The 17,935-nt window shown below is 35.7% G+C and overlaps 1 protein-coding gene across 1 annotated transcript in view; it reads right to left on the reverse strand.

The window, feature by feature from the left end:
• TTC27 (tetratricopeptide repeat domain 27) overlaps positions 1 to 17,935 on the reverse strand; it is a 112,496-nt gene that overhangs the window by 27,335 nt on the left and 67,226 nt on the right. The window contains exons 11-12 of the mRNA XM_030235907.2: positions 5,424 to 5,519; positions 3,248 to 3,370 (exon numbers count right to left, since the gene is read on the reverse strand). Of these exons, the coding sequence (XP_030091767.1) occupies positions 3,248 to 3,370; positions 5,424 to 5,519 (219 nt within the window). The remainder of the gene's footprint in view (positions 1 to 3,247; positions 3,371 to 5,423; positions 5,520 to 17,935) is intronic.

The raw sequence follows: 17,935 nt of genomic DNA on the forward strand, positions 1-17,935 counted from the left end.
TATTTTAATTTTATATATTTCCTAAAAGACCCTATTATCCTCACTTTTCACTGATCTAGCAGATCTACTATTTTACAATTAATTCCTTTGCTAGTTCAAAGTACTTCCAAAAAAAAAATTTTCTGCTTGCACATAATTTGCTTGGCAACAGAGAAGGAGCATGAAGAAGCAGAACAGAAGAGCATGGAAAAAGGCAGTGAGAGAAGAGGAAAGCTCTTTGGTTTTCATTTCACCTTCCCTGTAATTTCATGCAAGACCCTGGGCGACACATTGACTCCTCTTTCTTAGCTTTGTAACCACATATAGGAATGCTTACCTGCCTTCTGTGACTGTTACTATATATAGTGGAAATTATTCAAGTTCTTGAATGAGATCATGCACTAATCAGTGTAGTACTGCTTCACATCTGGGAAGCCATACCTGACTTTAAAGGTGGGCTTTTGAGATCTTGCCATCATTGTGTTTCCTCACTCAAACATTTTGAGGTATCTGTATCATGCAAGACAAGAAAAATAACCCTGTAGAACATGGTTTGCTGGGATATGTTGGTCTAAAACCAGACTCTGCATACTCTCATGAGATGATGGAATGGAGATAGGGCTGAAAACAGGCTGTTTTAAGATGGAATATCCATCTGATGCCAAATGGCAGATCTCACTCATCTATCAAAGGTCAGTAGCTACCATGTTACAGCAGTTACCATGTCTTGCAATGGAGAAAGGCCTTACTTCAAGTGGAAGAACTGAAAAGTCACATCTCTGGTTCACCCCTTCTTTTTCTTTTAGCAGGGAAATAGTATCATTGTTAGGTGGAAGAGACCTCTTACACCTTAGACAGAGTTGTCCAAGGTTAATAATACCGTTGAGACCTTTGGGTACTTCTCACAGTTAGAAGAAGGGAGAGAGGCACTTTTTAACACCAGCTCTCACTACACAAATGGAAATGTCTCCTTTTGCAACAAGTCTGTTAAAGGGATACAATGAGTAGAATACTTCAGTGAGAAAGCCACAGCAACTATCAATACACTGTGCATTCAGGTTTTATAATGTTTTTTTCTCCTTGTTCTGTGCCATTTTGCCCATTGCTTGGCACTCTATAACTTTTCTGTTGACTCATGTAATAATATTAGTTCCTACTACTTTTGTTCAGGTTATAAAACAAATTAATATAGAGCCATATCTAGTAAAAGTAACAAATCCTCAAAAAAGTTTGCTATACGTTAGTGACATCTTACTCTGCAAAATTTGTACTGCTACAAGGCCCTGTTATAACCAAATGAATTACATATTTTCTAACAGCACAATGTGGAGCTTCACATGGCCTTATCTACATGCTCTGTTTCTTTATCAGCAGGTAATTCCAAAACAGGAGGAAACTTAGTGTGATGTCTAAGTACTCATCACATTGGTACTGCTGATATTTAGCAGTTTTATTCGATTTTTCAGGATTTAAATTCAGGTTTCCTATATAAAAGCATTTGTGAATGAAAAACATACAGAAGTTTGTTAAATAGAGTTTGGTCTTTTGCACAGATATATGCTAAGCCCATTAATGACATACATCTAGTGGCCAACATACTACTCCAGTAGATTATTGTGCATTTCTACAAAAATAACTACCAGGTTTAAAATCATCAAAACACTTTTGGCAAATATAAGCAGTTCACACTCTGAACACTTTGCAATAAAGAGCACAGATATTCATTCCCCTTGGTGCACAGCTACATGTTTCTAATTTTCTGTCTTTTTTGGTCCAAAACTAGCTTTCTTCCAGCAATTCTGTTATTTCATACTTACACAGCATTTTCTCTTTTTCAAAGCACAGCACAATCCCTCATTCCGAAAGCATTTCTAAGCAGTTTCCTGTGTCAGATATCCTGTCCTATTCTCTGAGTGCCATTTTCATAACTCCCTAAGGGCAGTTTGTAAATGTAACTAGGACAGAATGCATTTCCAGGAAATGGAAAATACTGACCTCTATTTCTCCACTGTACTGAGAAGATTGTGATATTAGCATGCTATCCTCAAGGCATGCATAATGTAGCACAGAATTTGCCAGCAAGACATATCTGTCAGTTTATAATGAACAAAATCTAGGCTTTGGTGCATGACTATTAAAAAAAAACAAACATGTGAGTATAAGGCATTCTGATTTTTTCTATTAATTGAAATTATATATCTCCATTAAGCTTAAATTATATTGGAGCATAGTATTTGTGCTTGTGGCATCATAAAGGCACACGTACATCCATACATTTAATGCTACCATACACCAAACAGAGGGAAAGGAAGGGAAAAAAAGAAAAACCCTATTTTTGTTTGAAATTGGATATTTCTGAATATCTATATAAATTCTGAAAACACTGCTTGATAGCATAAGTTCCTGCTATAGCCTGTGTGAGAGTTTGCACCTAAAAGAGAACACAGTTAAAGTTACATACAAGTAGGCATTGCTTCCAGGTATGATTTTCTAAAATCTTCCCACCATTGCTCTAATAGTAAAAGCACAATAATCAACAATAGGAAGGCTAATATAGCCTGTTACCAGCAATTTTAAAGAGTTATGTCACTTATATGCAGAGTTAGGTGATGGCTTTTAATTGTTTTTGGAGCTGATCACACACACTGCTAAAGAAATGATGGAGAAATTCAGGAAAACATCAACAAAGACTTAACAAGTAAAGTCTTTTAATCTTACACCACTTCTTGTCTCAAGTGTTTGATTCTGTAATTTGAATATGTTAACATTAAGCAATTACATACATCAAACACTGATGTTACTCTATTTAAAGTGTTTTTAAAAACTACAGCTAATAGTGTGAAATCAAGTGGGAAAGAAAATTAATATCCCCTCCAGAGATATTAATTTTTAATAAAGTTTCAAGACTCCATCATGAATGACTGCTACGGCTTTCGTGAAATGCCCGCACTGCTATTTACCCATAGTAGTTAATTCAATTATCCTTGAATATTTTCAAGGATCACTATCACAATCTTCTCTGCATCTCAAGTTGCTTCTTATTTATTAACTTCCATTTCATGTGGCTGTTACTCCAAGTCAATTCTTTTAGCATTCACAGGTTATGACAAGCTCTTATGTGTCGATTTTTCCTAAACAGCTTTTCCTGTGAAGACATCCCTGTCGAAGTGAGTGTCATTAGTGATTTGCCCGCTAAAGCCAGAGAGTCCTTCACCTTTCAGATGCTATTTCAAGATGGGATCTCAGCTACATGAAACATTTTTCTTACCTTTCCATGTTGTCCTGCTCTTTCATAGCAGATTACTGCATCTTCCCACATTTCCAGCTCCTCGAATATTTGTAAGGCAGAGCTGGTGCATCCCAGCTCAAAGAGTAAGTTTGCAAGCTGGCGCTGGAAAGATAAGAAATTCCAGGTAACTGAAAGTAGAAAATAATGCCTACAGTTTAAAAAGATGCTAGAGGCATTTCTGACATGAACAAAAAGCAGACAGATAGTACGGAATTATTCTCCTGAAACTTCAGGTTGGAGGTTCAAACCGTGTATATACCTCAAAAAACGCCCACCAACTGAATAAAATTGTTGTGCTTTGAACAATTTAACAATATAATGAAAAATAGAAATGGACATGGCAAGAATGAACTGACAGAGATGAATTTCCAGCCCTTAAATGAGGCCCAGGTGGCGGGAGAACAGCTGCAGCAGGATGTTGGGAATGCCGAGTGGGAAACAGAGGCCAAAGAAGGGAATTAAAGCCCCTTCTAGCAATGCTTTGTCACAGTAATCTGCACCTGTGGAGAAACAAAGATGGAGAGAAAGGCTCTGATACAATTCTGACCAGTAGCTGTGAGAAATCACTGTCCCAAACGGCCACTGCCAAAGGGTGTTGGTTTTTACACAAACTAATATTGGATTTGAGTTTAGGTTCAACTCCCTAGTTGAGTTTTCCTCACAGTTCAGTCAGCCTCTTGGTTATTTCAAATTCAGCTATTATTTCAGTGTACTAATGAAAATAAATGAGTAATGTCTTCAATTCAAAACAAACATGGCATGTTTTCGTGACTTTCAGAAGTCATCTTTGGTCTTTAATTTTTAGAGGAGATTAAAATTACAAATAGATTTTAACCCTTGAAGTAACGGTAACATGCACTATGTGTGACAGAAAGACAAGTAGGTTTGAAAAATAAATGGGAGCATTCTGTGTATGGACAGCTCCTTATGCACCACACAGTTCACCTCTGCAGGGGACTTGGGGATCCTGAAAGGACTCCGTGAAATTCTCTTTTAGGTTCAGTATCTGTTGCAAATCTAAGGATTTACAAGAGGGTAACAGAATAGTAATAAAAAAAAAAAATTAACATCTGGCTACAATTCTTTGATCTAAATATGTAACAAACTCTGAAAACCTCTTAGTCAGCTTGATATTAATCACTTAGGAAAAAAGTTTTGTCATTGTCTAAAACTAAATCTCATTAATGTTTAATTAAATTTGCTCAGTTATATTTGGTAAAATTTATATATGCAATGTGTCTTCATTACTATGACTAGAAGACTGAGTCATCTTTCATTATAAATCCCTATTTTAGCATTTCTATCTTTGGCTTAGGGAACTGGTTTGGATTGAAAATGCCACTCTGACAACTGGAAATGAAAACCATATTTGATGGTTATATTGCAAGTGCCTGATGAAAGGTTATGTAGAAAATCTTGAGAATGCTCAGAGAAGATATGATTGGTTAAAACAGCATGCAGTGAGATTAGAAATCAAAAAGGAATAAAACACCATGAAAAGTAAACCAACATGAATACCTTTGGAGGTATGCAATGTTAACAATTTTCTTGAGTCTGTTAAATACAGAATCACCAGATAAGACTTTAGTGTGTAGATTTCTCTTCTAGAAAATGATGATGAACAGTGTAGTTATGGGTATAAAAAAATCCTGTCAGTACCAGTAAAAGAGAGGAATATCTCAAAAGAAAAGCTTTCTCAGCTCAAGTTCTTCAGTGTACTATTGACTCCCAACCTGGCTGATTTCACCACGATCAACTTCCCAAAGTGAACTTTAAAAGATAAGAAAGATGCAGTAACAGTAGCATAAATAAACCAGTAATAAAAGGTAACACAGTGGCAAGTTTATTTTAATAGGAGATATGTTTGAAGTTTGCAAGTTCTAGTCTACTTTGTACTGGAGGAAAAAGGACAGTAAAGAAGAATTGCAGTAAAAAGCAATTACTCATGTGCATGTCAGAAGAAGACATCTGAAAGCAGAGCACTGTAGAACTTGACTTCTCTCCAGAAATACCTGGTGTATGTTCGGTTATGTCTTTGTTTCTACAGAGTTTCAACTCAAGGTCACATCACACTCACTTGACTTTGGAGTGATGCAGCAACAAAAATAACCACCACAGACTCTTAAGTAAAGATTGAAATGGGATTGTTTCACACCTGTATGGCCCAATGTGGAGGCACCTGACAACAGTAGAAAATCTTCATGCGTTCAGACACCGATGTATTTGTATTTTCAAACTGGTCTGCAAGTGCCTGCAAATGCAAAGTATATCCTGATTTAGTATTTACTCAGATTTAATCAACCTAAACCCCCCATAAATTCAAAGTATTCAGAATTCTAGGCATTTTTGACATATTGGAGAAATTATAATCAACTATAATCAATACCAAGAATAAGAATAAAATCTAAAATCCCAAGTAAACCCTTGCAGAGTCAAATGGCATCAACTATTGTAGTGACTCTGCCTAATGCATTTCAGTCCTTAAGCTAGTTTTCCCCTAAGACAGAATTGATGTGCTTTAGGCATGACATTTCTTATTTAAAAGAGAAAGACAAACATATTAAAGTGGACCATGGTTTTGGAAACAGTTCTAATACAGAATAAACTATTGTGACTTGGCATACAATTCAATTCAGGCTATTTTCTTTCTTTTGGTGGAGCTTTGGATTGTTGAAATATTTTCTTCTGAAGCCCTTTGAAAGAGAATGTTAATTTTCACAGAGAAAAACTGCACCATTAATTTTTTCTCTGAAAATCCACTATGAAGTTATTTAAATCAAAATTCAATAGCAAAAACCCCCACAATATTAAAGGAGGCTATAGCCAGAAAGGTGATTAGAAATTTTAAGGTAAGGGAGAAACTCTCTTCAAATGCCTGTCACCACCAAGTAGCAAATTTAAGGACAGCATATAAATAAGGAAATATTAAATTACTTGTGTTCACATGATTCACCTATCAAAGTCTCTTGAATAACTCAAAGACTTACACATGGTGCTACACAGGTCAGAATTTTCTCAGCTTCCTGAAAATGAATGCAAAGATTCCCAAGCAAAAGGAAAAAATTTATAGGATCACTTCTTTCTCTCTCTTTCTAAACCCAACTGTTGATATCAATAATGCAACTGACAGCTGCATAAAATCAATTCTGTGATTCAAACTGCTAAGCATCTTGTAACCATTATTGACGTTAATGGGATTTACTAAGTGGCTTCATTCTTTTAATAAGAAAAGAAATCACAACATGCAGTAATAATTTAGGCTCTAAATTGATGCTTAACCTCCTAATTTTAAATACTAATATTTAACATATTTCATCTTATTCACATTATTTTTCATAAAATTATCTCCAGAGGCCACTTCCTACAGCTTATCTAGAAACCTATGCCAAGCAAATGGCTGAAATGTATTTGTAGTAAGGAAATGACACACTAATAAAATTGCATTCCTTTACACAGTTTCAGGCAAACCAAAAGAGTTAGATTAAAATAAAACTTTTAAAGTAATATTATTTAATTTTAGAAGTTATTTGAATACAAGCTATATAATACATTACATCTCTCTGTTTTAGTTCTGCTAAAAAGTTCTAATGCAATGCAGAAGCACATCTTTCTATACTCTGTTGCAACAAAAATTAAACCAAAAAAATGTCCAATTCCTTGGGTACCCATTTTATGAGACCAAACAATGTAGTAAAATACAGTTGAAAAATTTAAAGCCAGTAATTGCTCTAAGCCTTAGAAAACCAGGAAACTCCTAAATATTTTTTTTTTGAGGAGCACAGGAATGAAAGGCAAGAAATATTTTAAGTGAATCAAAATGGTTTTGGGGGGGTTTTAGAATTTTTTTCCTCCCCCTTTTCTCATCTCTATTGTTCCAACAGAAAAACTGAAATACAAAGAAAAACATTTTTTCAGAAGAATGTATTTTATTTTAAAATGTGTGGGTATACCTTTTCTACACTTCTCAAGCAGAAAAGCCAATTGTAAGTGATGTGTTAGAAGAGAGTATGATTGTTAACAAGCAGAATTCTCTCCCTTCCCAAAACCAGTACTGTACTCCTTTCAGAGTCCTAACAAAACTGAAGATGAAGGTAGAACTTATGAATATTATACATTCCTTAAGAAGAGTAAAGAGCAATTTACAAGTCCTAAAAATCTGTGGTTAATACACTCTTTAATACACTGAAAAAATAAGCTCTGACAGTTCTGCCTACTATTGAAGTATAGAAAATAAGTTACTCAAATTTTGAATTCTGTGTTTCTCAATAATAAAATTTGGGCTGTATAATTGCAAGAAAATGAGAATTCTACCATTATTGCACAGCTCATATCTAACAGATATGAGATCACAGAACAATAAATCAATAAATTCAACAAGTGTGCACTATCAAGTGAGCAGACTTTTTCATTAATAACCTTCAATATATAAGATGCAATAAAAAAGTATGTAAATACAGAATACTTGCAACACAGTCAGATGTAAGACTTTTGTGACTTAGTTTAACTCAAGACACAGATTCCTGCCTTGTAAGTTTTTACATAGAAATAGATTTTGAATAATAATTATTTTAATAATATTATTAAAATAATAATTATTTAGAAATTGTGAATCATTTAGACTCACAATTCTAAATGATCTGAGTTCTTCCACAGGCAACATTTTTAAAGGTTAACAGCTTACTCTCCCACCATGTAACACACCCTCTTCCCAAGGCTTAAACTGTCACAGCAATGAGTTCTAAAGTCAAGAAACACAATACAGAGACAAGTTAATCCAGTCTGGACACAACAAAACCAGATAGTTCTGATGGAATTTTATATCATGAGCAAAGACTACACTATTGCCACATTAATGCAGGAAAAGACAGCTCTAGAAACTGCAATGCATTTTCTCCATCTCACACTCCAATGTCTGCTCTGAGATTAAGCAGTACAATAATGGGATAAGAATATCAGGCTAATTTGAAATGATCACAGTAGGGCTTTTATTACTTTACTTATCAGCCTCAGAATAATCTCTTTTCCAGTCAATCTCAGCTGGTAATTACCCACAACTAAGTACATGAAGCTTGTAAAGGACTTCCCCACCTTGGACATAATTTTCCTATGTTCACTGCCATTGTATATTCTTGCTTTACTTGTATGTTCAACGTATGTGTAACACCACTAAGGTCTTCAAGATAAAATATCAGCTTTGATCTTCGAGCCTGACCAAATTTTAATCTCTTCATCCACTCCACATGTTTTACCATCCTCATCTTCAGCAGCTGAGTTAGAACTTATTTTTTTTCTTTGTAGCCAGACCTTACCTCTGTGTTTAATCTCTGGAAATACTATTACACCCTTACAGTTTCTGAGTTGTCATTTTTCCACAACATTATGCTGTTTGATTTCTCAACCTACTTACAGTACAGTTTTTAAATGTGTTATTCATCCAACTGGTCTGAAATCCCTCCCTCAAAGATTTGTTTCCTTTAGTTAAAATATAATCTTTAGATTGGTTTTTGCATCTCAGGTAAATAAATGGTAATTTCACATGGTTCTTTCTATTCTTAACCTCTTTATTCCAGATTGTTTACTTGCTTTAAAAAAATGCCCCTTAAATGTAATACTAACTACATGCAAACATTTTTTCCCATCCATTTCACCTGAAGGATGTCCTGATCCAAGCTTACTTAGGGGAAAAATCCCCCCGCAAACAAAAAAGTCCCAAATTCCTATCTTTTGCAAAGAGTGGGATATTAAATACTTGTCAAAAACTTACTGGAAACAGCACAACACCTTGCTTGTGCAGCATCTACTTAATTCCATCTGGATCTCCCATCTCAAAAACACCGAAGATACAACTACTCCTATCCAAATTTAACACTGCTGGCCTAAAGAAAACCTCCATTTTATCCATGCAATTTCATCTCACTTCTTCCCAAGTTTTCATATCAGTAACACACAGTGTGACTGCACCACTTTTTCCTTTCCCTAGTCTTTCCAACAAGAGCATTTTCCAGTTTTAGTGTTTCAGACACCATTGTCCCACCCGATTTCCTTCCCCCACGCAACAGCTTGCTTCACAGTGTTAATCATCATAGCTTGTTTATTCTGTTTTCCTGCCTTGTCCTCCTGCTAACCAGGCATCCAGCTGTTTTCCACCAACCACACCCTATTTAAAAACGCTAGTCTTTACCATGTTATTACCTGACCATGTGCTATGCATTTACCAGTACTGCTATCTCCACCCTTCTTTTATTTCCTCATACCCTTTGATTTATCCTGGTCCCCTTGATATTCCTCTTTATTTAGGATTTTATAAACAGAAAGATTAGATAAGTTTTTTTCTAGACTTCTGCTTCTCAGTCTAGAAATCTTGTCAGGCTGCCAGAATCAATCCCTAGTTAATACCTCTGGGACTCCAGTGGTGATGGTCCACCCATGAAGTCGTGGACCTCTACATGAATGCTCTCAGCAGCCATAAACCACTGTGTTAATCCATCACCTAATCCCAGATGACATGGTGTCTGTGGCATTATCTTGTCCTGCTTTTACCCTTCTCTAGCACCTCAAAGCTGTCTGCTTCTCACATGTTTTTACCATATTTGACACAGATTTAGCTTGATTCAATGAATGGAAAGTGCCTTTCAGTCTTTTCTAACACAGAAACTCCAGACACACTTTTCATTAAATTCTTGTAATTCTAGGGTTCTATCTCTTCAATTTCTCCCAAGCCTGAAGACTCCTGAAAATTCTACAAATCACCTGGACCTTTCCACCCTCGGCCTATAAAACCACTTCCATTTTCCTTGAGCTTCTTCAATTTCTGTACATTACCTCTGGATAACTTATAAGCAGCCAGCTGGTGTCACAACGCTCCTGCTCCTGTATTCTAGCTGTTCCCATAGCTACTTACACAATTTATACACCTATAAAAGTATCTAAGGATGGACACCAGCTGTGGGACTGCTTGGTGGGTCATGGCTTTGTGTCAGGCACAGAAGTGCCTCAGGGCACCACGACATAGTTGGAATTGTTCAGCTGCTTGGAAGAAAGGTGTCTGGAGACAAAGGAGGGAAAGAGGTAAAACCACATTTGTAGGGAAAGCAAACCTACTATCTCACCTGTTCTATGGCTCCTAAGAACTTAGCAGGTGTACAGCTCAAACTACCTGAGCTCACCTATGTTATTTACTCAAAAACAAAGTAGAGGAAAGCTTTGTAAAAATGACAGCAACTACATGTGTAACTCTGGTTGTAGAATTACAGAGTTCTTATTTTATTCATAAGCTTACTTCAAAAATTATGAATGAATAGGAATATTTATCAGCAAATAGCTACTTTGATTTCCCACTACACAAGTCGGTCTCATAGAGAGTTTCTACTGCTTAGTATTTACAAAATAAAAAGTGGGCATTTTTTTTAAGCTTATGGAACATTAAGTTCTTGTGTAAGACGTACAGACTTCTGTAAAACTTTCAAAGATTCATTGGTAAATTAATTCAAATTTTCACACTATTTAAGACTTAATTCTAAATGCTTTAAAATATTTTTGAGGCAGTGATATTAAAATACTTGTTTAATAGGAAAATCTACATTTTCTTGAAGTCAAAACATTAATTGGCTTTATTAATTTTCAAGCTGTCTTCAGCCAAGTTACATTTTCTAACAATAAAGTCTGAAAAATGCTGCAGAAGAAAGAACCACAGTCCAAGCTAATTTGGGATGTATTACAACAGTAACTGAAGCAAACTTGTTCCACAACAGTGTACAAAATAATACATAAACACAGGAAAGTACTAACTAAACCTTCATTCTTCCTGAAGAACATATACATAATCAGTGTCTAAAATTTAGAAACTGTATGCCTATTAGAAAACAGGTGACAAAAAGAGACAATTAAATATGCAGAATTTTTTACATTTCTTTTTTCTACTATAATCATTTTAGTACCTTGTGGATATGTAATTAGATCTTGAGTTACACTTCTTTAATAATCTTACTTTTAAAAAGCATTAAACCCCACATTTACATTTCAAACAACACACTTACTTCAACAGTCAACCCAAGAGCACCTGAAACCAAGACCACCAGGACAAACTGAGATATATGCAGACTTCAAAAACCCAATGGTCAAACGTAAACTACCAGTGAAGCAATGCCAGAAATGATAAAACCATTGAACATTTTCATAAAACAATGCAGTAAAGTTGTGCTTAATGTGCAATAGTAATTTCTGCCCTGGTCTAAACTTCATGACAGAGATTATGACAAAATAGTGATTACTTGACTGATTGCCAATTTCATCACCAGAGGAATAGATTCAAAACGAGTTAATTGGATCATATTACATTCAACCATTATTCAAAACAGCATTTTGACAGTTCAGACAGAACTTTGTTGCCTGGAAACTAAAATGACTTTAACGAAATAACAAGCTATCCTTTTAAAAGCTCACAAAGCTCACAATTATATATTTCTGTTAAACAATGAAACCATCTCTGAATAGTTAAGAACTAAGGCATCAAAACACATAGAAAAAAACATTAAGCAAGGATGCATTTCAACATCAAGAAGAATCCTCCCACTCATTTATCTAATTTTCAAAGCGGAATTATGACAGTAAACACTTGAGGAAAATTTATTACAATGATCACTATTATAAATTGTAATTTGTAATTCATAGAAGCTTAAACAGACCATTTCTTACACTGTGCAAAGATGCCAAGCTGAAGACCACTACTTACTGAGATTTTACATTATTCACATACTCAGGAGGATAAAACCATTCTGTGAGAACTCTGCAAAAGTTAAATGCTTAAAAGCACAAAAACATTGCCTCTTTTTTACACCTCATTAAAATACAAGTCTTAGTTTCATTAAAATCTTGTAGCCTTGAAGACTTGTGGTTTTGCTCATTTTGCAAATTCATCCTCTCAGTCATTTTTTCAATCAAAATATTGCTTGTTAGGATTGACCTCAATTGTATTTATTTAAACCAACTAGGACTGTCTATCACACTGCTCCCCAGGAACTAAAAACTAGTTTAAAATTTATGAAAACTAACTTGACCATGTTGTATAGCACTGACTGCCTACTTTGTATTGCAAATAAAAGTCTACAAGGTGTCTGGAACATAGAAACTGACAAGATTTCAGGATGCTTCACAGAGAAAAACTACTAACAAGATAATGCAACTTGAAACAAAACTAACTGTAACATTCAAGTAGAAGACTTTAGGATGCACATTTTCAAACCTAAGTCTGTTTGCATTGAAAGAAGTGTTTGTTCAATGCTTGGGTAAAAACTTTTTGATAGTATGTAGTCACTACAGTGACAGAAAACACAATGTTCACTGGCCCAGGTTACTCCTGGGTCCACGAATGGAAAATGGTCCCAGTTTCTACCAGCTTTACACACAGGAGGAAAAAACGCTGATTTCCTTAAACTGAAATGAAAACAAAAATTTTCTATGCATAATCTCTCAAATTAGAGTAATCCCTTTTTAAACAGCAGATTAATCCCCAACTAATACTTTGCTTATTTTTCCCTCCCACCATGGACTCAATGGAGAAATCTCTCTGAGCTCTAAAAACAGGAGGTCTGCTGGTAGTGGATTCAGCACTATCCACCCCATAGCAATGTTCTAGTAGCTGACTTTTATGAATTCTTCAGTTAAGATGCTCCGGGGCTATAAGTAGCAATAGTACTGAGCACACATAAGGAACGTGGATTCTTCTCTGCTCTCTCCTTTTTTCTTCTCCCCACTAAACAGCTAAAGAAACTTCTTGGCACCAACAATTCCTCACCAAATACTTAATAGCTTAAAGTTTCTAGGCTGAGAGGACTCCTAATAGAGGCTTTTTCAGGACAGCTTTCTCTGTGGCATCTGCACACAGGTTTGATTTCACTGTCAGCACTCGACTTGAACCTGAAAATAATGCAGTATTCTCTCCAAAGCAGATTATAACTAGATAATTTCCTTACATGGTTCAAGTTTGGTGCATTGTTATTCCCTTTAAAAGCATAAGCTAATAAACATTTTTTTTTCTTAAACAAAGGTTGTGCCAATTTTGTGGCAAAGGAGGATCTTGCCTTTAATAAAGATCTGACTGTTCTTGCACCAGACACCTCTGTTTTGGTGCAATCTTTCGTCCCCAGCCCCATCAGGCATTACAGTAAATTGTTATAGAGAGTAAGTTACATCAAACATTTGTGTTTTGTAATATATAACAGACATATTCTTTGAGAGATCTAGTTCTTCCTCAGAAAAGCCAAGAAAGGAAGGGGATAGTCAATCTAAACCTTTTAATAATTTTTCTATGCATTATATAATTGTTAGTTTGGGTACAGTCATAAGCTTTCATAACTATGACCCACTTGATCTAGCCTGTATTCCAACTGGAACACCCTGTTTACAAAGACTAATCTATCAGAAATATCCTGTACTTTTTCTGTTGCTGGTAGACTTGGGTAAACCTACCATAGAGAACACATTTGCATTTTGCTGATAGGAACTTATGCCATAATGTATATATACACAAGCAATTAAAAAAAAAGTAAAAGTATCTGTAAATAGCAAAAAAAAAGCCTCACTCAAGCTTAAATATAAAGCATAAGTAAACATAATAGGAATAAATACTCAAAAGAAACCTTTGTGCATGGCAAAAAAAAATTCAGAATTAGATGGTCATTTCTGAAACAACAAATACTTTAAATAAAAAAAGAATTCCAGAGGAAAAATACTTAAGACTTGTCACTAATTGCAAGCATGCAAACATTTACAGCTTCCTACCTAGGGCACAGACTGGATGGTATTTTGTTCTACAAAAGAAATATCAAAGAAAAAAACACAGTACAAACCAAAATGCCATGTATTGATGTTACTGTTTTGGTGCAAGCACATTTGGTTTTGGTGCAGTCACACAAAGCATAATTCTGTCATATTACTAAGGTACCTGGGAAAGTCATGTCTAGTCTTATCTGGATACCCATAACCTGAAATCACAGAAATTCTGCTGCTTTAATTGCCAGAAGCTCTTTTTTCAGTAATAGAAATAGTCATTTTTTCATGGAGGTTTTTCAACCACAAGTGCTCTTTTGCTGTTACCTGTTTTTCAACTATTTTCATTCATTTGAAAATTTCAAGAACATCTTCACTCATTTGGTGAAGGAGACAGGAGTATAAAGGGAAAAGATAGACAAGTTCCGTCTCTTTTTTCCTGAATCCAGCCATAATGTCTCAGATAACATCTTGGGACACCCACTGTTTTCCCTCCTTACAAGAAGAAATTTTTCCTAAGAATAGCTGCCCTATACAATGAAACCTTGACTGATACCCAGTAGTTTCTGTTGAAAAATTACTTGGCAGGAAATAAACATTCTTCCAGTAGCTGAGCCTGACCCAGAAACCATACAGCGTATGATGGTAAGTACATTAGAAATATGACACACAGGCAAAGTGTTTAAACTTTAGCTATCCCAAAAGAAAGCAAGTCACATGTAAAGAAATCTGTTTTCAATATATGTATTTTCTTGAAAGACATCCAATCCAGTTCTTCACATGTTCCTGGAAAGCTCTCTATACATCAGGGAAAAACAAACAAACCCCTATCACTCTCTGTTAGTCATTGATCTACTCACCAAAGACAAAAAATAAACATCTTTAGTAACAACAGTTTGAAATCAGTTCAATTTCCAGTGAAAATAAAAACATTCTAAATGCATTAAATGTTCCATGCCTGATTGTATGACATATTCAAATAGAAGTGTATCAAGCTCCCCTGAAGACTCAGCTCTTTATTAAAGAAGGAGGAATCCACAAAACCACAGTTCTTTCCAAAATTCTATAGCCGGTTTGGCACAACCAATCAATCAAAAAATCCAGACCAAATGAAAAATTTTCAGTCAGCTGGAGGTTTTATGGTCTGTGCTGGTCACTCACACCAAACTGGCTGATGGACAGAGACAAGACATCAGAGAATCTTCTGCTACTTCACTGGACTCACCATACTAAAAATCTTGCCCAACAAAACTATGGACTACAGACACTAAGGGATAGCCAGGATAACATGTACATCCTTTACTCTGTTAACAGTCTTCAATTGCTTGGGGACCATCAGCTGCAAGTCCTAATGGTACCACTCTTGCACTGCAGGCAATTTTCTTGCACATCTGTAGGAAGGGGTAGCATGCTGCTGCCCAAGGAACAGATGCACTTTGCTTTCAGCTAACCCTGTTTTACTCGAGATACTCTAAGTATACTAAGATACTCTCCCTGATGCTCTCCCTGATACTCTCCCTCTCTTCAGAGGGAGAGTACTGAAGGACAGATGAACCCTTTCACCAGCAGCTGCCACCACCTACTTCCTGCTACCATTTTTTTCCAGGGCAGAGAAGAACATGAGCCCAGGAGTCTGCTGGGCTTCTGGTCATTCATTCAACCCTCAGTCTGCACCCTTAATGGAGAGCCAGAGCAAAGAAGGCTCTGGCTCTCCATTAAGGGAGATTTCACACCAGAGAAAAGGCAAAGTGGAGCTTGGGAGCTCCTGAAATAGTTAAAGATGGCACTATAATTCGGCATTTTTGACCTTTTAAGTATCTGAACCTGCAACATTATTAATGACCTTGGCATGTGTGCATTTCACACATGGGAAAACAGATAGAAAAGAGAACTGCTCTGCGGTAGAATCATTTACTACCTGTTTCTATTTCTAGGGAACTTCAATGTTTTCCCAGATCTGTATCTGGAAAAATGGGCAGCTATAGCACAGCAATGTGCATAACAGCTACAAACAAAAATATTTATGCAATTTAAAAATCTACTTCTAGCATGGAAGGTCATATTGCTTACAAACACATTTCCACATTTGTCAAGAGTCTTATCACAAAACCACAGTACCATCATTTACAATATTCAGTCAGAAAGCAATACTATAAAAAAACTGACTAACTGAAAAGTAGATGGAAAATATTGAAAAGAACCATTATCATATCATACTCTGGATACTAGACTGGGCCCCCCAGGGAAGTGGTTTCAGCACCAAGCCTGGCAGAGTTGAAGAAGCTCTTGGACAATGCTCTCAGGCACATGGTGTGACTCCTGGGGATGGTCCTGTGCATGGCCAGAAGTGGGACTTGATGATCCTTGTGGGTCCCTTCCAACTCAGCATATTCCATGATTCTGTGATTACAAAACTCTCCATACACCAGTCCCAGTGATTATTCGAATCATTAAATCAGTTTGGAAAGTTCAGAATCCAAATATATTCCTCAATTCATAACTAAAGCCGTAAGAGGAACTTAATGAGTTGAATTAGGCCAGAAAAATCAGTTCTCTGGTTAGAAGCTACATCAAGCACACACTATTGCAAAGTTTGTCTCTCCAGTCAATTGATTCTTTTTATAGCAGATTCTCCAAATTTTCTATCTCCAAACATTTAGAAACCACAGCTGTCACCATATTAAGTAGGGTTTTTTAATAACCCAACCCTCCTTTTAACTTACCGGAAAGCGAAGCCCTCAGCATGATGGAAATTCTTTCAATGGAAACATCTTTTAGAAAAAGCAGTGCTCACTCTCCACTACTCCATCACAGTCACAAACCAATTTAAATGCACCAACATTTTCATTTCACATGAAACTAGTTCTTATTTTTTAAATGGTACAATCATTTAATCTAAAAATCTAAGAAAAATAACATTTCCCATTGTTACTTACACAGTAGTTAATTGTTTTCCTCAAGCATTATTTTCCATCCCTATTTCTGTACTTATCTCACAGGGATTTGTCACAAGTGTAATGGCCTTTTTTACAAATCCCTTCTTCCCACTTTCTGTGAATTCATATTCTCAAGGTCAAAGATTACAAATCTCTACAGCTTATACTTCAAAGTTTTGCTTCAGAAAATTGATCTGCTGAAATCTTACTCTTAATAGTATACAAGAAACAAATTTTCCAAAGACTTCTCCTTGATTATCCTTGGTGTTGACCTCCATAATAAAATTAAAATATTTCCAATGTACTGCGCTGAAACTCTACACCTATTTGGCTCTACATACACTTTCTTGCCCCTAAACACCTGAGAGTAATTATTTTCAGTTTTTATCAGATTTCCCACTGAAAATCTCCTTTGGCAATAAATGCATTGGCCTCCCTTAAAATCACAGCTTGTATGCTGACCTGAGGAAGTAAAATATTTATTTTGTATCAGGAGAAAAGTAAAGCCCTACTGACACACCATTCAGTCTTTTTTTTCTAAACGAATATATATTGGCAAGACCAAGAACTACTAGTTATTGGGACTTACTAAGTTGTCTTTGACTTATTACCTATCCCAACTTTTGCAAATATTAGAGAACCAGTATTTCCATATTAATTCACTTTTGATACTTTTAGAACTAAAAACAATCTTCGGTCTCATTTCTTGCAAAGGGTAAAGCAGCACTAAGATACCTTCTAAAGAAAGAATTTTTCAGAACAATGCTGGATCACTTTCAAAATATTAAAGGACACATAGACACAAGCACTTCTATCAATAGCATTTACCTCATTGTTATCATGTTATTTCTCAGCAATTGTTTTTGTACATCTTCATTTCATTAAAGCAGAAGGCACTATCTACTATATGCATGACTCTGAATTAAAGACTGAATTCATTCTCTGTCTTTCAGTACTGTTCACC

This window comes from Serinus canaria, chromosome 3 (genome assembly GCF_022539315.1).
Source record: "Serinus canaria isolate serCan28SL12 chromosome 3, serCan2020, whole genome shotgun sequence".
NCBI lineage: Eukaryota > Metazoa > Chordata > Aves > Passeriformes > Fringillidae > Serinus > Serinus canaria.